The sequence below is a fragment of the Calypte anna genome, chromosome 9, assembly GCF_003957555.1.
Source record: "Calypte anna isolate BGI_N300 chromosome 9, bCalAnn1_v1.p, whole genome shotgun sequence".
NCBI classification, from domain to species: domain Eukaryota; kingdom Metazoa; phylum Chordata; class Aves; order Apodiformes; family Trochilidae; genus Calypte; species Calypte anna.
In genome coordinates, this window is record NC_044255.1 from 13,866,227 (window position 1) to 13,889,486 (window position 23,260).

A 23,260-nucleotide genomic window follows, 5' to 3' on the forward strand; every position below is an offset into this window, starting at 1 on the left:
AGAGGATAATTTCCTGCTCCAGCTGGTAAATGAGCCTACCAGGGATGGAGGCCCGCTAGACCTCCTGTTCACAAACAGAGAGGGGCTGGTGGGAGATGTGGTGGTCAGTGGACGTCTGGAACACAGTGATCACAAAATAATAGAGTTTTCAATACTCAGGGATGCCTCAAGGAGGGCCATCAATATAACCTCTACATTGGACTTCTGGAGGGCAGATTTTGGCCTATTCAGAAGACTGATTCAGAGTGTACCCTGGGAAACAGCCCTTGAAAACAAAGAGGTCCAGTAGGGATGGACGTACTTTGAGAAGCAAGTTTTAAAAGCACAGGAGCAGGGTGTTCCGGTGTGCCGGAAGGCGAGCCGGCGGGGAAGATGACTGGTCTGGCTGAACAGGGGGATTTTGAAAGAAATTAGGGTAAAGAAGAGAGCCTACTGATTATGGAGAAAAGGGCTAACTACTCAAGAAGAATTTAGGAATATAGTTAGGTTGTGTAGAGAGAAAATTAGAGAGACAAAGGCACAACTTGAACTGAATCTCACTACCTCCATGAAGGATGACAAAAAGTCCTTCTACAGATGCATCAATAGCAAAAGGAGGATCAGGGAAAGCCTCCATTCTCTACTGGACACGGGTGGGAATATAGTTATCAAAGATGAAGAAAAGCTTGAGGTATTTAACACCTTCTTTGCCTCAGTTTCCAACAGTAAGACAGGTTGTCCTGAGGACAGCTGGCTTCTGGAGCTTGTAGAAAGAAACAAGAATCTGAACAGCCCCCCTGTAATCCAGAAGGAAACAGTCACTGACCTACTGAGCTGCTTGGATCCCCACAAATCTGTGGGACCAGATGGGATCCACCCAAGGGTGATGAGGGAGCTGGCAGAAGAGCTTGCCAAGCCTCTCTATCATCTACGAACAGTCTTGGCTCACCGGGAACATCCCAGATGATTGGAAGTTAGTGAATGTCACGCCAATCCACAAAAAGGGCCAGAACGAGGACCCAGGAAACTACAGGCCCATCAGCTTGACTTCCGTGCCTGGCAAGGTTATGGAGCAGATCATCCTGGTGGCAATCACACAGCACCTACAGGATGGACAAGGTATTAGACCCAGCCAGCACGGGTTTAGGAAATGCAGGTCCTGTCTGACCAACCTGATCTCCTTTTATGATCAGGTGACCCGACTGGTGGATGAGGGGAAGGCTGTGGATGTGGTCTACCTGGACTTCAGCAACGCCTTTGACACCGTCTCCCACAGCATACTCCTGAAAAAGCTGTCAGCCCACAGCTTGGACAGGGGCACTCTGCACTGGGTTAGGAACTGGCTGGAGGGCCGGGCCCAGAGAGTGGTGGTGAACGGTGCTGCATCAAAATGGCGGCTGGTCACTAGTGGTGTCCCCCAGGGATCAGTGTTGGGCGCAGTTCTGTTTAATATCTTTATAGATGATTTAGATGAGGGGATTGAGTCCATCAACAGCAAATTTGCAGATGACCCTAAGCTGGGGGCAAGTGTCGATCAGCTAGAAGGCAGGAGGACTCTGCAGGGGCACCTGGACAGACTGGAGAGCTGGGCTAATTCCAACAGGATGAGGTTCAACTCCAAGTGCTGGGTCGTGCACTTTGGCCACAACAACCCCATGCAGTACTACAGGCTGGGGACAGAGTGGCTGGAGAGCAGCCAAACAGAAAGGGAGCTGGGAGTCTGGATTGACAGGAAGGTGAACATGAGGCAGCAGTGTGCCCAGGTGGCCAAGAAGGCCAATGGCATCCTGGCCTGTATCAGGAACAGCGTGGCCAGCAGGTCCAAGGAAGTGATTCCTCCCCTGTACTCAGTGCTGGTGAGGCCACACCTCGAGTACTGTGTCCAGTTCTGGGCCCCTCAGTTCAGGAAGGAGATTGAGACACTGGAGGGGGTCCAAAGAAGGGCAACTAGGCTGGTGAAAGGACTCCAGCACAAGTCCTATGAGGTGAGGCTGAGGGAGCTGGGGGTGTTCAGGCTGGAGAAGAGGAGGCTCAGGGGAGACCTCATCACTCTCTACAACTCCCTGGAAGGAGGTTGGAGTCAGGTGGGGGTTGGTCTCTTTTCCCAGGCAACTATTAGCAAGACAAGAGGGCATGGCCTCAAGTTGTGCCAGGGGAGGTTTAGGTTGGATATTAAAAAGAATTTCTTTATGGAGAGGGTGATCAGACATTAGAATGGGCTGTCCAGGGAAGTGGTGGATTCTCCATCCCTGGAGATAATTAAAAAGAGACTGGATGTGGTGCTTAGTGCCATGGTCTGGTAACCGCGGCCGTAGTGGATCAAGGGTTGGACTTGATAATCTCAGAGGTCCCTTCCAACCCAGCCATTTTATGATTCTATGATTCTGTGGCCTTATGGTACAACAGCGTCACAGCTCATGTTGGAGAGGAGTTGAGCTGGATGCCAAGGGGACTCTTTGAAAGGTGTCAGCTGAAGAGAACATCAGACCTTTCAGAAACGGAGCCCTTCCCAACAGCTCCATCTGTGCGAGCATGGAGGGAGTGGTGGCTCTTTTATCAACACCCTTTGCCTGTACTGTTTGAAAAATCCCACCCTGAAATCCATCTGACCCACCTGCAAAGTGTCTTTGCAAGCTTTCCTGTGGAAAAGACTCACAAAAGCATAATCATCACCCTCGTTTTATTGCTGGCAGGAATCTGAAGTGTGGAGAGGAAGGTACATGGTGAGGAGGTGGTCACTCTGTGGGCTGGTGGGAGTCGAAGTGAAGCCTGTCAATGCTGTGCTTTGCTTTTGGCAGTGAGGAAGATATGCAATATTTGGGTCTCAAATGCTTCAGTGCTGTGCTTGTGAATCAGGCAGAAAGACTGCTTTAAAAACAGGCAGTCTAGTTTTAAAGCTGGCATAATCATAGTTTCTGTGCCACTAGGAGCAAAGGGGGAGTAGTAGATAAAAATCAGAAAATTAGAATTTATTACAATAAAAGCCAAAGTGCTAGAAGCCAAAAATGTCATTGTAATGCAAACTCTATTTTGATAGTGTCCTATTACATCCTGTAAGAGGTTGAACATGCGTAAGAATATCTTGGTTGGTAATTATCTGATTGTGATATGTAGCTAATGTATATTTGTTGTTCTGCTTTACATTATGCAGCAGCAATTCACTTTTAAACATTAACTGGAAATGCAGCAGTTCAGTACAGAAATTGCAGGTATAAATGTAAGTTTTAAATAGGCTGAGTAGTAGCTAAGTTGGGAGACCAGAAATCCTGATGAGGGGTGATCAACTGGAATGAAGAGTTGAGGGGATGACTCTTCCCAACACAGCCTGGTAACAGAATCTAGTCCCCACCCTGCCAGATGATACTGAGTATCCCCTAAGTGTTGGGCGAGTACCAGCTGGCCAGGGAACCCCCCACATGTGAGCTTACAGCTTCCCTATTCTGGAATGAGTTTGTACAAAGCAGTGCTTCTGCAGACTGCACCAATCAATAGCAAAGATCTGCAGGAATAGCTTTCTAATTGTATAAGCTTTGGAACTGATGTCTAAGTGATAGTTAACAACGTAAACACTGGACTGAATGCCCTCCTGTCATTGCATCCCTAATAACACTTACAGAAGTCCATTTGTATTTTATGGGATCTTATTTTCTCCCATTTTATTTAACAACATTGTTAAATGAGAACACTTGATAATTGTTGTTGCTTACTTTAATTCACCAATTAAATGAGCAAGGCCATTAGGATAGATGTATTTTAAGATAGAGCAATTAGCAAGGTTAAAGGGACAGTGATCATTAAAAAAATGACTGAGTGTGCATTAGATGTCTCCCCATTCTTTTAGAGACCAAAAGTATTGGTGCTACAGATGAGAGCACAGTCTCCTGGCTCTTGTTATTATGGGCTGTGTCACACCATATATTCATGGGGCCCACTGGTCCTATTGGAAGTGTCTTACTTCTCTCATCACTAGAAACCATGTCTAATTTTTAGTCTAAATTTATTCCTGGCCAGTTTCTACCCATTTGCTCTTGTGCCAGTGTTGTCCTTCAGCTTATCTGTCCTCTGGCTGCTGTAATTTATGCCTTGTTTACATTTCTTTCTGCTGGGGCAATGAAGATCTATGAAACATATCCATTCTGCTTTCGTTTGCAGCCAGTTTCACTTTCTTAATTGCTCTAGTACCAGGGTTTCAAGCAACACAAGAGAGCATCCTTTGTTTTAAAAAGAAAAGCCTTTATTCAAGCTGTACAATATTGTGGGCATATTTTCTTTTGATTGAAGGTTTAGAAATGCTCCATTTTATTTCCACAAAATTGAGAAGCCGGGCCAAATTCAAGCTGATAACATCCACATGAAATGGCTAAATAAACAACAGTAGGAAAGAAGACTTTTTGAACCCTACATTTTGCCAGGAGTCAAGGAAGAGAAGTGAAAGGACTGCATTAGTTGCTGGAGCCATCCAAGTGCAAATAATAAGGCTGGAAGTAGCACGTAGGCTTTTCTAGAATTAATGCCTGGTGCATGCCTCCATATGTCAAGTTTTTGTTTTTGTTTTTTTTTTGAAGTGGAACTTTTCAGGAGTCAGTCTGGTATGTTTAATGGGGGTGAGAGCTGGTGTGTGCTGTGCAGGGATCTCTTGCACACCCCCCGTGCAGCACAGAGCACCAGCAATTCAAGGGGCTGAGTCTTGAGCTTGTGGGGAGATTCCTGGAGCAGCAGAGAGATCTGGAAGTTTAGCTCATTTGTGTTCATTTTGATCATCCCCGCCTACGGGGTTTTTTTTGGCTCATGACAGTTAAAACTTGCTGATGAATAAGCAAGAGCCTGAAAGTTGTTGAAGGTAATGAAGTGTCTATGAAATATGCACCTTCCAAGGACATGCTTGTGTTGCATATGCGCCTTTTACTGCTACTGTCTTCAAATTTCTTTACCTGCATCTTTAATGAGGCAGACACTGCCCTGGTAGCTGCAGATCGTCACACTTAATTTCCTCAGTGCCTGAGGTTGTCATGAAGAAGTTGCTCTAAGTAACTTCATTGTTAAATCAGACTTTTCATGTGAGGGCACCTTTTTGCACCCCATATTCTAAAGGATTTGAGGAGGGCTGGAGTGGGTATTAGAGGCACTCTAATAGTGACTGCTATAGTGGACTGAATAAATAAAATAGTAGATGTGGCTCTTAACACTGAGAAGGGAGCATGTATTGTTGGCTTTCTTTAAGAAACAGAAAGATCCTAAAAGCCAAGTAAATGGGAGATAAAGCTTGCATGGGGCTTATGAAAGTCAGGAAGGAGAGAGCAAGCATCCTGGGAGCCAGGTCACAGTTAAGCTGCCCACACCACTGACAGGACACATAAGACCACCCTCCTCAAGGGTGGACCTGACCAGCACATTTTGCCTCAGTTCCTCTGAATGGGGAGGCCTTTTAGAAATTTAGTACCTCCGGAGCTGCTGAAGGTAGGGGAATCAACAGGATGCCCCCCTGCTAAGGATCAGGGACATTGAGAGCTAGGTGGCTTCATAGAAGTGACTTTATGCCTCTTATTCACTGGTGCAGAGAAACTGAGACTGTGACACAATCAGGATTTCAGCCCCTCTATTGCCCTGGCTCTCTTTTGACTCTACAGGATGCTCTTTGGGCAGTAAATCTCAGCATGCCTCTGCCACTGATGGAGAGTTGGTCATCTCTGTGTGGAGTGCTTATGATTTCTGTTGCCATATTGCCACCTGTACCCAGTTCAAAGCCATGTTCTCCTTAATTAATGACAAGAATGTCTCTTCAGAAGCCTCCCAATAATTACTCAAGTGCCCACTTAAGTGGCTTTTAATTTAGGTTCCCCACTCCCACACATACATTTTCTGTTTTCTGAGTGCAGCTTGTCTTACCTATAAGCTTCTGCCAAAAGAAAATGCAAATAACTTGTCTCCTGGTTTATACTGCCTTGCATGAACTGCGGTGAGCCCTATAGCATCTCAGAAGATGTTTTTTTCAACAGGCTACAGCAGGAGCATTCAATCATAATGAAAGATGAAAGCTCCTATTGTGAGTTGCCCTGCATCCGACAGCACTTGGCAATGGTACAGCACTTTTTGTTGGAGTGCTGCTGGCTGCCTTGCCAGCTTGTCTTGTTATCAGAGGCTGCCCCCTGCCCCTGTGCTGGGGTAGGGGTGTTGCACAGCAGACAGCTACCCCAGGTGTGCCCATGGGCTCCTGTAAATGCTGTGGTGCAGGTGGCATGGCTGTCGTGCTGGGTGCCACGGAAAGAGCAGCTGGCATTGTCCCTGGGGTAGTGGGGAGGAAGCATTCCCAGCTTTGCAGCCTTCTTGGTGGGAGGAGAAAGGGAAACTTGGGGGATACTGTCCTCCTGAAGAACTTGGTTGCATTTAAAAGGGAATACTTTAGGATATGACTTGATGACTTGATAGGTAAGAGGAAAGCAGAGTCCATGCTTGTTTCCTCATGTCTGATAGAAAGCTTTGCTCTCTCCATTTGTTTCTGCTGTTTTACAAGGGAAGGTTAGTCTCTGGACACTGAATTCAATCAATTACTTGTCTGTAGCAGGCTCCATCAGTCCTTTAACTGAATAATGTTGCTTTTTTGTGTTACATTGTGGAATAAGACCAAAGAGATAATAACTCCCTGAAGTGGGAAAAGAAGCATGCCTATGAAAGGGGAGGGTAGGGAAGAAGGAAGCATGGCCAGAGAGAAGGGAAGAAAAGCCCACTGTACAGGAATTACTAGTCCAAGATGAGCTGTAGAGAGGTCATGAATAGAGGAAGAAAGGAAACAGGGTTCCCTATGTCCAAAAAGCTTTTCTTGGAAAGCCCCAGAAGAGTCCTACAAAGAGGTCAGAGCAGGTATTGCAGCTTCTGCTTTAAGCACTTCTGGAGTCCAGCAGTCTGAAGGCAAAATAGGCCAAAACTGTAATTTGTGTCAGGGAGTCATGTATGAATGATGAGGTTGGAAGGCTGTGATGGATGCCTATAGAATGATCAGCCAAACAATAAGTAGCTGTGCTTTTTTCCTTCAAAAAATGCCATTTTATCAAAACTGTGGGAGAGAGAAAGGAAATAGTAATTTCAGAAGAGCCCTTTGTACAGGGATTTAAAGACCCAGTTTGGAGTCTTGGTCTTGAAAGTGCCAAGACCACAAGTTCTACAACAGCAATGTGCTTTCTTGCTCTTCTGGCATTTCACAGTGAGCTGGAAAAGGTCTCCTTTCCATTCCTCATGGAGAAGTTTGAATCCACTTTCTGCAAAGTGGATTTCTGTTCAGATGTGTTCTAATACTGACACCAGGCAAGTGTCAGAAGGCATTATTTGTGGTTGCTCAGGCTGTTTTCCTGCTTCACTCAAGTGAGGACTGCAGAGAGCCAGCTCAGTAGGTTCTCTTTGACAGCCATATCAATAGGGCAGGAAACTTCTAGATAAGTGTGATTTGGACTAGATGTTAGGAAGAACCTTTCTCAGCTGAGGTTGATGCAGAGCCACATTTCCAGGGGAGCTGTGGAATTTCTGCTGCTGCAGGTCCCTAAGCAGGGTTGGAACCAACCTTGTCAGTGATGATGAAGGTGCTGCTGGTACTATACAAGGGTGACCTCTCTAGGTTCCTTTGTACCTGTGTGCTGTGATACCAGCTCATCTATTTTTGAAAGATACTTGCTCTTAGGGTGCAATGATAGAAAATCCATCATATCTCTTGCCATATTGTTCTTTTGATAAACTACCATTTCTATTAAAAATAAACATGAGCTTTGCCTTGGCTCATAGCCTCCAGATCGCATTCTGACTTTGCTGGATTGAAAGATCTCCTTTCAAAAATGTTCTTATTGAGAGGTGAGAGATTTATCAGTCAGGGCCAAGTCTTCTCTGTCATTCTCTTGGATACTGAGGATATAGCAACCATTTTTCTTGCGTCAGATTTTCATCAACAGCAAAGTATCTGTGGCCACAGTATTAACAGGAGGCTGAGTACCAAAAGCATTTTCAAAGGGTGATTCTATGTGAATCCCCTGTAGATGTGCTTTTTACTGCAACAAAGAGAACTGGAATGCTGGAGTCTTTCACTATACCCATATTCTCTGTAGATCTCAGACCCTCTTGGTCTAATCCCTGCAACTTCTGAAGTGTGACAACCTGACTTTGTGACTTCTGTGACACGGGTGTATGCTGCACTGGCTACAGACGTGAAAGAGCATTTTTGCTTCCTGTTGCTCCATACATCCACCTATGGGCTTGGGCTCTCCTGCCTTCAGTTCTGTGGAGAAAGCTCCTGTTTAATGGTGTCTCTTTCATGGTTCCCAATTCCCAAAGCCACTGTTTACTAGAGGAAAAAAGTCCCCAGACTTGAAGTAATACAGGCTGCAAAATTTGTTCCCAGAGATTTTCTCTACCTATGTTAAAATGAAACTTGTTTCTATGAACTCTGCTTCCGTGTCAATTCAGTTTATTCTCTTCACCCGACCTGCTGCAATCATTATTACTGCATTAATCTTTGTATCATTGGCAAACATAAATTTGCTTCCAGGCCACTGATATCTTTATTGGTGTCTGGACTGCAATAGCTGTGAGAGTCCAGGGAGAAAAGACGTGGGATTTTATTTTACTAGGGAGATAGAAAAGTGGATTTATTGCTTGGAAGGGAAGTTACAATGCAAATAGCACAAGGTGTGTTTGGAGGCTGGAAATATGTGGGAAAAGTGATGTATTTAACCAGTTTCTTTTTACCCAGCGCTTTTGGTCAGCGGGGGATGAGGGAGTCTTCAAACCTTATCCTGGCTGTATGACAATTGTAATCTTGTATTTACATTTAGTGTTAAGTATGTCCTTGCAGTACACAGGAGAAATAATGATTTGGTTAAATAAGATGGAATCTGGGTGCATGTATCTTGAGAGGCATCCTGAGGGCAGGATTAATGTCCCAGCGCTCCTGTTCTGCAGAGCTTGATGGCAGTGAGAGTACCAGCTTTTTGCCAGGCACTGCATTTTCTGTGAGCTCTCCAAACTGCAAGGAGTCTTTGGGTGAGGGGGCAGTGGGATGTGCCTGTGAAGCATTGATCTGACCCAGCAGGGTCTGAGATACCCTCTGGCTCAGGAGGTGAGTTCTAGGCTTCCTGGTATGGATTTGGAGGCTACATGGAAGGCAGAAGTGGAGTTCGGTGTCAAGGAACTTCCCAAGGTCTTTTTAGGTCTGTTAGAATCCATTTATGGGTCTGGCAGATAGATTTATGGGTCTGGAAGGAGTTTAGTTGTCCTTGACAGCTTCTCTCTCTTCCTCTCCTCCTGACTTATGCCAGTGCAATAGGGATGCTGATGTCTCCAGTCTCCAAGCCTTGACTGACTGTGGAGCAGACGGTCCCACAGCCCTGCTGGAGGAATGCAATAGGGGGTTTGTTCTCCCTCCCTTCTTTTTATTATTCTCAATCACATAATCGGGCTGTTTTGCCTCAGCCAAGATATAATCAAGAAGAATATGTTTGACTTTCAGCAAAGTCAGCTCAATGGAAACTTTAAATTGAAAGGCTTTTCCCAACACACTTAAAAATGGTTTTGGTTGGAATCAGTGCCTGGCTGCACAGTGTGAGGAGGTTTCACAGTGTGAACAGCTCTCATTCCTCCCAGAAAGTGGGGAAAAGCCTGAACAACTCCTTAGACCTCCTGAGCCTGGGCCTAAGAATGCACCATGGAGTCACACTCCCCTCTCCAGCCAGACCTCATCCCACTCCAGGCAGGTGAGCTGTAAAGCCAGACACAGCTAGGTTCAGTGTCCATGGAAAGTGGGCACCTCTCACATTATTGGAAGTGTGGGCCAAAATGGGCTACAGGCTGTCTCCACATAGGATTCAAAGACAGTGATAGAGATCACTGATGTCTCTAAGGGTAAGGGAAGGTTGTAGGAGTTGCCTTGTTCATGAAAGTGCTACTACCCTAAGGTCTATGCTTCAGACAGCGAAGGGCATGATGTGTATGTATTCAGTCTCGGGCTTACTTCTGGGGTTGTTCTGAGGTGGCTATTTCAGTCTCAAGCTCTTCATTAAGCACACAAGGGATGTGGTCTTTGCCTCTTCCCTGCATGCTGTGAATGCAGATGTAAGACCTGGGATGAAATCTCAAGTCCACAGTCCTTCCCCTTCCAGTTCCTTGCAGTTCTTATGGCTTAGGGCTATTGGATGGATGGCTATGGGTGAAAAAGTCCCTAAGGGATTGGATGGGTAGAGTTGCTGGATGTTGGGAGGAGACCAGTGAGGAAGAAGAGGCAGAGGAAGGAAGGAAGAGGGCCAGATGTCCTGATCTCACTGGGGAAGGTAATGGCAGAGAATGGCTGATGAACAGGACTGTTAGGGTAGGGTGGTAACAGCAGCTTTGAGATGAGCCCATCTTGAACAAGCTTCAGGTCTGCTCTGGCACATGTCAGAGGCACTGCCCTGCCGGCAGGGAGGTCTCTCTTCAGATGTGGGAACAGCTTTAGGTTTCCCTTGCTTACAGTCCTTTTCAGGCTTCACTTTGGAGAGACAACCCTTACAGCAAGACATAAAGCAGCAAAATCCTAGGTGATGTCCCTTCCTGCCACTTTCAGCAGATGCCTCCAGAACCCAGCAGACAAAGTCTGTTTAGCCATACAGGAAGCTTCTTGAAGAGAAAGGCATCATGGCAGTTCCATTCTGCCACAGCTGCCCTCAATGAAGTGAAGCTTTTTTGTGTTCCTCTGCCTCTGCCTGGTATAGGCAACAACACACTGAGGAGAAAAAACCCAAACCTGCTAAGTAGAAATCCTCTATTGGAAAGAAAAAAATACCTATGAACATGTAAAATCCAAGCAGAAATATTCTGGGGAGGGCTTCAGTTGGTTTTGTTGTGCTGGGGCTGCTTGTGGCCCCTTTTTGCAGCCGTGATTTCATTCTTCAGTGCACATAACTGCTGACCTGCCCCTTGCTCTGAGACACAGTCAAGCCCAGCTTCTCCCATGACTAGAGCTGTTGGTAGAGACACCAGGCAGGCTAATAAATGTTCCTCATGATGAGTTGCAGATTTTGTTTAAATCGAATCTTTGAAGCCAAAAAGAGGGAATACATTATTTTAATACAACAATCAGATGATGCAGGCTGTTCTGTGCTTATTTAAAGGCCTTGTCAGCTCAGAGCTCAGCTGTGTGAGAAAAACCCAGAAAGCCAGACAGTTTTCCTACTCCACTGCTAGTTTAGAGCTAGATCTCACTCCCTGAACAGCATAATTTTAAATGGCCATGTGAATTCTTATTAGGCATGCAAACATAGTTATAAAACCATGCATTGTAAACAGAATTACCCTGCACATAAAATGAGCAAAATACTGTAAGGTCTTCTCTTTTCTTTATTAGGGTACCCAGGCATGGTTTTGGTTTTTTTTATTTTTCAAAGTCCACCCACGCAGAGTGACTGGGGAATGCCATGAATTTTAATTATGCTAGACATGCGACAAGGGGCTACCTTATAAAGAATAGTAATAACACAGGGATGCAGGCTTGATTCTTCTTAATAAGCAGTCCTGGCCAGGCACCTTTTAGATGTAATTTACAGAATGTGGAAATTGTGTACACTTTTTAAGAGGTATCGCATGGAGACTTCCGATTCAACAGTGCCTTCCTATTGGAAGAGATTGTTTTCTGTACTGATATAAAATAGTGAACTGGGCTATTCATAATTATTGGCTAGAGCTGGATGTCTTTTTCCCATTCAACTACTGCAATACACATGCACATCTTAAAGTAATATTAGATTTAAATATCTTCCTTAACTTTCTTGCAAACATTTTCAGTAGCTACACAGACAAACCAGCAAAAAACCTGCATACACTTCTGTCTGTAGTTAGCTCTCTGCCTACAGAATTAGCAAAGCAGAGATATACGTACTGAATGAATCAACAGAACATTGCCCGTGGCTTTTGAAGGGTCCATGAAAAATAAACAGGATATTCTGAAAGCAACCCTGCGGGAATTATTGCACTTTGCTAAGGAAAGATGCCAATAACCTCCGTTTTGACCTAGATAGATCATTCTGTTTAGGAAGATAAGGGAATGCAATTCTAGATCTGTTCAAGCCACCAAAGCCCTGAAATTGAGCCAGACCTTCATTTTAAGCCTCAGCACTGAGAACAGAAGAGTTTATATACTGAGTGAACAAAACTTCAGAAATGCCCATGTCTTGAAATATTTATATTGGCCTCCATCCATAGTGCTTGCCTAATACGTAGGCTCCTGCGTGTAGCAGAGGGGTATTTAATAAACATTGTGTGTCTGCCCCTTCAACAGCCATGAGGAGTCTGACCTTTTGCCTGCTCCTGTGTACAGGGTGGGACCTTTCTCCACTGCAGGAGGTGCATTGGTGTATCCCTCCAGAGTGATCAAAACACCATCTTGCTTCTTTATTTTATGAATAAGTGCTTTCCTCTCCTTCCTTCTTCATAGTATGCACTGGGTGGTTTTTCATACTGGGACTGGAGGGAAGGTGGAAAACCAGGGGAGAAGAGATAGGGGAAAAAAGTTGCCACAGTTGTTATTTTATTTTATGTTATGTCATTTTATGTTATGTTATATCAAGTATCATATTATATAACATCATATTATATGATATCAAATCATATATCATATAATGATAACTATGTTTTAAAAAAATACGTGCCTCAAGGAAAAGTACAATGTTGACCCCATTTGGTCAAACAATTAAGCTTCTGTGGGTGGCAGTGAGGAATGTTGCCCCTGAATTCAGCTGCAGTTAGTGGGTATGGAACAGACTAGGACACACTACCCTCAAAGAGCAGTAACCAATACAAATGAAAATGGGAGATGTTTTGAGCCCTGTTTCCCCAAATGGAAGTTGAAGGAGAGAATTTGCACTGGCAAAGATGAAAGCATGTAGGAGATTTTTTGTTTTGCTTGGCATCCCGTTGAAGGTAAAGTTTCACCTGCAAGAATGAGTGCAGAGGCATGTTGAGGTTGGCCTTCAGTTCTCCAGCTCAAGACCACTGTGGGATTGCTTGGTGTTTATAAAAGCAATGGGCAATTCAGAAATTTTTGTGAAGTTGGGGCATGATCCAGCATGGTGTAGAGCAAATGTGCGTGCCAGTCATGTCACTGGGAGCTCATGACACCGTGTCTGCACTCAGAACAAAACCTTATGGACTCCTTGGTCATCTATAAATACAGACAGGCCTGCCTATTCTCAAATGAGGCTTTATATTTAGTTTCACAAACTTGGCTGTAACTAACTCCATCACTTCAGAGACAGAGAGGCTTGGGAGAAGCATTTCGACTTGCAGCAGCTCTCTTTTCAGATCTACAGATCACCAGAAAAAAAAACCCCAAAAACAATAAAACAACATGTCATCAACTTTGTCACTGATTAAGATCATTTTTAAGTGCAGAACTGCTGCTTCTAGTTTACAGCTACATAGGAAAACAAATCAGTTGCATGTCAAAATAGCTGAAACTTATCTACTTATCTACTGGGGGAATAAAACAGCATTATTTCACCAGATTTGAACACTACAGGAAAAGAAAGTATCTTTATATATAGATGGAAGTCTTTTTCTTGGGAAGATAGCACATTTGCTCATAACCTTTGAAGCTGAAGTTTTGGATAATTCACTGGCAGTTCAGATAGTGATTCACTGATAGCAAACAGCTTTCTTTAGGCCATGCCTGTACCTTGTTCTGCAACAGTCTTTGATGTCAATGAAATAATCTGGCAGAGAAAATTAAAATATGAAGCATTTTAGTTACAGGAAAGGGAAGAAAAAAATCTTTATTGATTGGGACAAAGAAATCTGCTCAAAAAAAGTTGTCAGCAGTTAAAAAGAGATCAGCAGCCAAACATTCACATCTCCCAAATGGTTTTGAATGTCTTCATCCTTCATCCCCTGTTCTCTTCTGAAGAACCTGATTTCACATTGTTTTGGCATGCATGGGGATTAGGAGTGAAAATCAGGAAGTAATGCCACAATTTAGTTGATCTTTGTGGTTTTTTCAGTTGCCTTCTCCCCACCCCCCAATACATTATAATAGTTTAGAGCTGAAGTTCTTACAGTGAAATAATTTCAAAGATTATTTTGCTGAAGTTGGTAATTCTTAAAGGGACATCACCAGCTGGTTTAAAGTAGGTCCTTTTCAACTGGGTACATGCTTCACCCCTACAGTGACTAGATTAGTCTCAGTTTGCGACTGCTGCAAAAGTCGAGCTGTAGCAGTCTCTTTTTCCCTGACAAGATCCCCTCTGTCCTGACTGCTGTGCTTTCCCCCCATGTATCTTGCTTATCACCTTCTGCACGTGTATCTGTTGGGGGTTACTTGAACCTGAAATCTGAAGAGCACCATTCTTAGGGTAGCAACACGAGTTGCTTATCTGGCTAGCTAGAGACATACTCCTGCATCTTAAATTCTGTTCAATGCAGTTTGGGGACTGGAGCTATGAGGGAGCCAGCCCAGCTGCTGTGGGTTGCCCGGAGCAGAGCATCTCCTGATAAACTGGTGGTCTGCCTTGGGACCACTCCTAGCAGAGGCAGCCTGCTGTAGTATCCACCACTGCTGTCGGCTTGCAAGCTCTCCAGACCAGGTACCGACCCCCTCAAGCAGCGAAGGCCCTGGGGGACGGGGAGCTGTCGCCCTCTCTCTGCTTGAACGGAGAAGCAGGGAAAGCCATGGGGATGCTCGGCGGCTGATGCTGGGTTATTGGACACCTAAAGCAGTGGCCGAGGTGGCCTTATAACTCAAAGCGGCTCCCTCGGAGGCTGGGCGGGGCTGCGGCTCCGGGGAAGCCCAGCTGCCGGCGGGGGCGGTGGGCCGGCCCGGAGTTGGGGGGGGGCTGGGGGCTGCCCGGGCGGAGGGGCAGAGCTGCTGCGGAGCTGCAGTTGCCTCGCTCTGCCTGTGCGATTTTTCTCATCCAAACCTCGATCACGTAGGATTGCGTAGAGGAGGGCGAGCGGGAGCAGCTGCAATTCTCCTCGAGCCCGGAGCCCAGCTCCCAGCTGCCGACCCGACCCTCCCGGCCGTGCTGCTGCGGGGCTCCCCGTCGTCTTGGCAGCAGCCCCGCTCTGCGTGGGCGTTCGGGGGGGCTTCCCTGGCCCCTCCCTCCCCTCTCCTCCTCCCGCCTCTCTTAGTCCCCCCTCAGTCTCCCCACCCTGGCTCCCGGGCCGGGCTGAAGGATGCGGGCGGGCAGCGGGCGCAGCTCAGCTCCTCCTCGCCCCGCCGCCGTCGGGCGGCACCGTGGAGCATCCTGAATCGCGCACGGAGCAGCAGCAGCCGCACACCCCCCTTCCCCCCCCCGCCTTCCTCCACCTCCTCCTCCCCGCCTCGCATCGCTCCACCCGCCGCCGTCCCTGCCGCGGCAGCCGAGCGCGGGGCCGCCCCGGTGCCAGCACTCCACGGCCTCCCCTCCCGCCGGGCCGGACGATGTGGGTTGCTGCCGTCGGAGAGAGCCGCTGCCGGGGAAGAGGCAGCGAGCAGGGCTGGGGAAGCTGCGCCAGCCATGGCGCTGTGAGCCCGGGGTGCCGAGCTGCGGCGATGTGAGCCCGCACTCGCGTCCGGGGCGCTTTTTTTTTTTTTTTTTTTTTTTTTAATTTAATTTTTTTATATCGCCTCTTTTTGTTTGTTTGTTTACTGGCCTGGTGCTTTTTCCCGTGGCTGCTTTTTCCTTCCCCTCCCGCCCTCTCTGGGTGCGGAGCGGGGAGGGGGAGATAGGAGGAAGAGGGGTGCGAACAGAATTGCAGCGCGGCTCGCCCTGAGCCCGGCCGCGGGAGCGGAGCGGAGCTGCGTCCATGTGCGCACACTTCCGCGCAGCGCCTCGGAGCCACCGAGCTGGGGCCGGGGCTGGTCGCGGGCCAGGGGGGCTCTGACTCATCCCACGGTCCCTCTCCGGTGGGCGGCCGGCGGGAGGACGCGCTGCCGCCTTCGCCCGAGTGGCACCGCAGGGACCCGCGGATCCTGCGCGCCCCATTCTTTGGACACTGCTGCTGCCGGCGGACCTTCGCAAGCGGGGCAGCCGCCTCCCGGATTTACAAGGCGCGGGCGCTCTGCCAGCCCGGCCGGGGGTCTCGCCGACGGCTTCCCGCGCCGGGATTTGCGCTCCCCGGCGATAGACCTATGGGCAGCGGGGTCCAGCGGCCAGCCATGGTTGTTAGCCCGGGCGCCCTCCTCCGCCTGGCCGGCTGAGCCTTCCCCGACGCCTGGACTCGGGGTTGCAGCGCGTTAAACGGGGCGTCCCCGTCCCCGCGGGGAGCGGCGGCGGCTCGGCCCCAGCGCGCCCGGGCGGCGCCCCCCGGAGCGGCGCGGAGCGGGGGGGCCCATGAGCGGCGATGGCAGCGGCTATCGCCAGCTCGTTGATCCGGCAGAAGCGGCAGGCGAGGGAGTCCAACAGCGACCGGGTGTCCGCCTCCAAGCGCCGCTCCAGCCCCAGCAAGGACGGACGCTCCCTCTGCGAGAGGCACGTCCTGGGGGTCTTCAGCAAAGTACGCTTCTGCAGCGGCAGGAAAAGGCCGGTGAGGAGGAGACCGGGTGAGTACGGCGGAACAGGGCCGTGGGGACCCTCTCCGCGGGGTGGGGCAGTCCAGGAACCACCGGGATGGGTGCTGGGGACCGGCTTGTTCTGTGCTCAGCTTTCGCTTGCGTGCTGGTGGGTCTCCCTTTCTGGGCTAGTGGGATGGGTGGGCACCTGGCACCAGCAGCATCCCTCTGGCACTATCCAAAGTGCGATCAAGGCACATCCTTTGGCAGGAAAGACTTGGCCGCATTGACCCTGGTAGTTTAACCCAGGGCTGTATTTTTCACCTCTCTGTGGGTACACTTTTTAAACAGTCCCTTTTTATCTTCCGTGTAGTGATAAGGAAATCAATAAACTGAGCATCAGTTAGAATTGTGGCCAGCTGATAACTAGGTCCATCAAGTGTTACTTCTGAAGCAGAGTTGCGTAGGGAAGTCCATTAGCTCAGAAAGACTTCCAGATGTCAACTGAATGACTATTGCACCTAACAATGAGCTTGCAAGGACCTAGAAATACAATTCAGGGTAGTCTTTTTTTTACCTTTCTTTATCTTGTTTGTGTGCTTAGTCTTGGTTCCCTGCGGAAAACTTCAGCCCTAGTGTATCTGTTGCTCACATTTCCGTGATGAAATCCCCACCACCCACAGTTTCAGTTCTGAGCAGTGCTTTGTGCTCTCAGCTGTCCTTGGTGTGAGAACTCAGCACCCAGCAAGAGTAGGCCCCTAGGGATTTCTCAGTGGAATTATGATTTACATCTTCCTCTGTGTTTTCACTGATGTAAACCACCATTAAGGGAAGAAAACAGCGAGAAGCTGCTGTGAACATTTACTTTTCTCAAGTGTATGTTCGTATAAGGATTAAAAAAACCCAAACCTATTTATCAAGCTCTTAGGGATATGCTGTCAACGTGTGTAATCCTCCCATGTTGCACATATACATTAATGCTATATTTGTTGATCATCTCCCCATCTGAAGTCTATCAGTTGTGAGTTTGCAGCAAGGTGTCAGAGCTAGCTGAAGGCTGCTTTTCTGCACTTTAAAGTGAGGTACCTGACCTGTACTCAAGTGAGGAACAGAAAGAAGTAGAAGGAAAGCCTCTCACCATAGAAGGCTGCTTAGTCTTACTGTTGTCAACAAAGAGGAAGGAATAATCACTCTGTTGGGTTGCTCTCAGTGTCCCTGAATCACTGCCTGTGGGACAGGGACTATATTTAGTTGTCAAAATGCTTCAAGGCTTCCATTGCATAGGGCTAGGCTGTGAAAATCAGACTCATCAATGGTCTGTTTTAAAACAGTTACCAAAAGAAGGTGTAAAAAACCTGAAATATAGCATGACATAAAACATTCAAAAGGAAAAAAGCTGTTTTTGTTTGTTTGTTTGTTTGTTTTCAAGTTATGATAAGTAGAAGCTTGATATTAGTTATCCTTTGAGCATATACCAAAACATGGCTCTTGCCCAAAAAATGTGGTCATTGTTTTCTTGGGAAACATTTTTTGTAGGATCAAGAGTGGGACTTGAGAGTCGCAGTCCTGAAATCTTTTCCCTTTCCTCTTTCCTCCCTATCTCCATATGTTATTGAGCGAGGTCCTTCAAGGACTAAAAGGGCTGGGAAGCCTAGACCTGTTACCTAGGTTCCAAGATTCTTGGTCTCATGAAAGTCTGAGTGACTTTTACAACAGGGTATGGTTTGTGAGGCAGTGCTTCTTGCTGCATAGGTCCAGTTCTGGATTCACTAAATGCCTGTGAAGAACTGATGAATTCTAGGAATGCCCTCCACTTTCATGGACTTCCACACTGAGGAGAATCGTTGGTAATTTACAGACCAGAGGGATTTAAAGGAGTCTTTTTATTGACTTAGAAGAAGGATCATTGCTACTCAGTGCTGTAAAAACAGAGCTGTTCAGTCTTTAGAACTGCTCAGTCTTTAGAGCTGTCAGTCAATCACTTGTAACCAGTACTGCATTCATTTTATGAAATTAAGGAAGTAGAGGAATTAAGTTGCTTTGAAAAAAATTCAAGTGTACTTTTCTAGGTTACACACTGTCTGCTTTATTGTTTTCTGTATCCTTCTTTTAGATAAAGATTTAAAAGTAGAGATTTAATAGAGATTTGAGTGGTGTATCCTGTTGCTGGGCTCAGGTGTGCTGCTCAGAAGGCAGCATGCCACTGGATTTGCTGCTCCTGAGATTGTTTATTCAGGGAGTGTATCATGTCCAGACAACTTACTCAATGCAGAGTCGATCTTCTGCATATAAAATGACATGTAAATGAACTGAAACTAGTTTAAAGAGATGTGCATACATTGTGCAGTGACCCTCAAACCCAGTGATTATATGTACCTAATGATATGCTGGCTCAGTAGTTTGCAAGTCAGTGGAAGTAATGTGCGGAGCATCTGTGTTTAAAAGGGGCAAAACACCATTTCAGAATGGTGTTTCAAGGGGATTCTCCCCAATTTACAGAAGGCAAGAAGCTGTTACCTGACTCAGAGACCTGCTTCCCTATGCTTGTTCCAGCATGTTGCACATTGAGCCCCCTCACTACCTGTGAGCTTAGGATGCAGCAGTGGTGGAGCTTGTAGCAATATGCATCACTACAGAAATACAAGTCTAATGGTGGTTTATGGTCCCTTTGCTTTTGTAAAAGTAACTCTGGGAGCTTATGTCAATTAAGTGTTTTCCATAAGCATCTCAAACAGTGCTGTAACTAAAATATTCAGTAGCGATGTGTGTGAGCTGAGTTATTTCGTGTGGTTGACACCTTATATTCCACTATGCAGCCTGTGTGGAGTGAGAGTGAAATATTCCTCTCATATGGGAAAGAAGAATTCACATCCCATAGCACTTTGGTCTTGTTTGATAGTGGGCATCAGTAGTTGCAGGTTTTTGCAAGCTATGGGGAGCCAGATCAGTGCAGGGACGTCTTATCTATCAGCTGTGAGCTCTTAAGGGAAAATAGGCAGCAGAAACATCTTATTTATTGGTTGCAATAAGAACCATGTTGTCAAATGTGAGTACTTGTTTTGCCTACCTTTTGGTTAAGGCACCTCTCTCACATGCATGATCTGTGCGCTTTTCTATCTCTTGCATATGTTTGGCTTTAGAATGACTTATGAGTTTAAGACAGGCCAAATAAGGACACTGAATGCTTTGGACTAAGCTGAAAATTTAGGCACACAGGCTTAATCCCATTATCGTGAATTAATACAGGTCATTGGCAGCAATTGTACACGTGCCAAGCAAAATACGTGTATGTTGAACAGCACTTGCACGGCTATACATATAAGGTATAGCTAGAAAAGATTAAATTACATATTTGGCTCTGACTGTAGTAACTTGATAGAAGATTCAAAAGAAATTACCATATGGCATGGCTTTTTGGTTCAGGTTCAAGAGATGGATCCTTCATCAGAGAATGATAGATCCAAGAGTTGAATACAGAAGACTAGAGAAAGCAGCTGTCTCTACATGACTTCTTTGCCAACAAACAGTTGAACCCAGTGGTTTAATTTCCTTTGTCACTGAATTAAAGCCTCCAGTCTTCAGCTGTTTTGTAACAGACTGGAAGCCCTGAGCTGGTGGGTCCAGCTTTTTGGGGAAAGCTGTGGCCATTGCTGTACCAACCATCTTCTCAGGTAGAGCTCACTCCAGAGAGATGGCATGGAGGTGGCCTTCCATTGTGCTGTGGCCACCGAACAGTAAAGCTGAGGGATTAGGCAGCTTTGCAGGGAAACAGGATGGAGCATCAGGCACAGTGTCTGTGGGAATTGGTAGAAACTTAATCTGAGTGAAGCCCTCTGAAAGGGTGTTGTTCCTTGGGGAAATTGTATTTGCATTCAGGCAACTTTGGGTCAGGTGGTGCCAGGTACCATATGGCATCGTTTCTATCTGTTGAGGCATTGCTTCTGTAGATGACTTTCCAGCTCAGAATGCAGAGCTCAGGATGAAACAGGTTTTTCAGCCCAGGAAAAAGAAAAAAAAAAAATTTATTTTTTTTTTCCCCCTTCATTTTTTTACCTGTCTGATATGTATTTTGCATTTCTCCAGGGAAAGCATGTTTTTGCTTTAGGAGTTCTAAAGGCTGCTTCCAAAGTGAAGGAACTGGATCACACGTAGTAAAAAACCAGTAACTTAAAACATGTTTTCCCTTTGCAGTATTTCTCATTTTGAATAATAAATTGGGATATGGAATTTAAAACAGGTATGGATATATTTTTGCATCAGTATAAGTAAAAATATAAGAGCAGCTTCAGCTGAAGGACACAGAAGGACTTTTTTCATTTGGAGATTCATTTAGAACATTTGAGAAGTCTGTCATCTCTGCAAGCTGTTAAATTCCCTGAGTTAAATGCTAAAGTCTTTTCTGATTTCATGCAGAGTGAAAATGATGATTGAAGCTCCTGGTAAAAAAACCACCTTTTTGACTCCCCGTTAAATTTATCATAGTCCTTGCCTGTTTATTTTATTGAGTCGTTTATCTCAGAACAGCTGTAGTATCTGCCTAACCTGTAGAATTTAGCTCCTCCATTGCTCCAGTCTCCTAATGTCAACACCATCTCAGAGGGGAGCTGCTGCTGGCAGTAGGATTCAGGCTGGATCTCAACGCTTTTCTATAGTGCGTGTGTGTGTCTGGGTGTGCACCCAGCCAAGGAGGGGTCCATCACATTCTTCTGCCTTCCCTGAAGGATTTGGTGCCCCATCCCTAAGGAGTGGCTGGGGGGGAATGGAAATACCTGAAATCCTGGCAGTACATTGCCAGCAAGAGGTGTTGAAAGGAGCTGAAGTGTCCCGCTTGGCACGCAGCAGCCTGGGTACTGTCAAAGGGAATTGGCACAACCTCAGGGATGTGCGACCTCCTTGTTGGTGAGGTCTGCCTGTTGATGCTGCAAGCTCCCTCTGCACCCACTGCTGCTAATGGATGCTGAGATAATCAGAAGGGGAGAAAAGGCTTCCTCCTGCTCGTGATAACTCAGCAGATGGGTTTCATTTTGTCGAATTGATCCCTGGGGATGGTGTTGCACCAGTTCGTGACTTGCAGATGTGGTGACTGTCACTGTATCTGAGCTGTGTTACTGGGAATGGGGGTTCAGATAGCAACTCTGAGCTCTTTGGCTCTAAAATCTGGGGAATTACAATCTGACTTACAGAAGAGCATGGAAAACCCAGCAACTTTGCAACACAGGTTGTGGCTGAGGCTTTGAGTCAGTAAGACACTCATACTAGTTCTGGACTGGTTGATGCCAAGAAAATCTCTTGAAGTCATGCAAGCTCCTAGAGGGATGGGTACCTTTTCTCTCCATGGTCTCAGGGGTAGCTGAGCCTGTGGGAGCAGTGAAAATCGTTAGCTATCAGGATAGGTTCACCATTAGAGCAATACAAATGATTGATTCCTCTCTCACCAACCAAATGGAAAAGTCAGAGCAAAAAAGGGTTCATGAATGATTCTTTTCCCTCCCCATAAAAGTTCCATTAAATCAGTTCATCACTGAGTGATATCACTTTTTTTTCAGGGAAAAAAAGGTGTGATTTCATTTGGAGAATTTTTATGTGTGTACTTTAATTTTCAGGTATGGTTGTAAATGAAATGTTATTTTGAAATAAAAACCCAAAAGCTTGAGTACCAAAAATAACTGAAATGAAGACAAGATTTTCTTCTTTTCTCTTTGCTGAATTCAGCATGAATTTAGAATAATTTCAGTAGACCAGCTAATGCATATTTTAACAGGTAATATATCTATTACAAAAAAAATTCAGCAGCTTGATTTGGGCTGTGTGGAGAGCAGAGCTGCCACAAGAGCTGAAGAGATTGTAAGAATTGGCTCTGGTGACATAATCATGAGTTTCACTGTGTTGAGAAGCAACTGCAGACTTGCTTGGGCTTATCTTCCTCCTTTTCCCTTCCCAAATGGCGACAGCATGAACTGTCAGATAGCATGGTGGTCAGGTAGGTGTTTGTTCCAACCCTCTGGCATTTGTTCCATTTGATCCATCCCTCTGAACAGTCATGTGCGTGTTATTTTGGGAATTTCATACTTCTGCACAGTTGAAGCCAAGCTATGATTTACTCTTATTAACAGGCAAAACATGTAAGAAATTGACATCCCTTTCATATTTGCCATGGCTTGGCAGAGGAGGTGACCAACCATACAGAAGAGAGCAGGTTGGAGAAAGCAATTCCAAAGAACTAATCTTTAAATTCACATAATTTACATATTCTTCAGTGCTATTATAGTGTCATTGCTATGGCTACATTATTCTTGGGCCTTAACCTTAGAAGTCTGTTGTGCAGTGACCTGTACCAAAATCATCTACCCTCTCCCTGGGCTGCACACACTGCAGTCTTACAGGGAACAAATGGTACATTTATATTCTGTTCCTCTGTTTAATACATGGTCTCTATGCCCTGCCTAACCAAATATTCTTCAAATTAAAGCACTATTATTCCTGAGCATAAAGCAAACTACTACATGTATTGTTTTACCTTTATCCTGTTCTGACATGTAGCAAAATTCTGACTTAACTTGTCCTTTCCAGAGGCTTCTTTTACCTTATGTCTCTATTACAACCTGTAGTAGAGCCACAGACACGCTTTTTGCCCCTCACCAACGAGCACCACTAGCAGGGTCTCCCAGAATAAATTATTTTTAGAGGAGGGGCTTGTGCTTTGAAGGGAGTCAATGTGGACACTGAATTTTTGCAGCACGGTAGCTGGGCTGTAGGGCTGAAAGGATTGTCTCTGAAAATAGCAGTTACAAGACATTTTAAAGATGGTAA

The 23,260-nt window shown here is 46.0% G+C and overlaps 1 protein-coding gene across 2 annotated transcripts in view; it reads left to right on the forward strand.

Annotated features, from left to right (window-relative positions):
• The window catches only part of FGF12 (fibroblast growth factor 12), a 217,674-nt gene that overhangs the window by 103,621 nt on the left and 90,793 nt on the right, over positions 1-23,260 (forward strand). Inside the window, exon 1 of one of the 2 annotated variants that reach the window (XM_030456124.1) lies at positions 16,266-16,501. The exons of the other annotated variant lie outside the window; for it this stretch is intronic. Within the exon in view, the coding sequence (XP_030311984.1) occupies positions 16,303-16,501 (199 nt within the window). The 5' untranslated portion in view covers positions 16,266-16,302. Of the gene's footprint in view, positions 1-16,265; positions 16,502-23,260 lie in introns of those variants that run through there. 2 annotated transcript variants of the gene reach the window in all.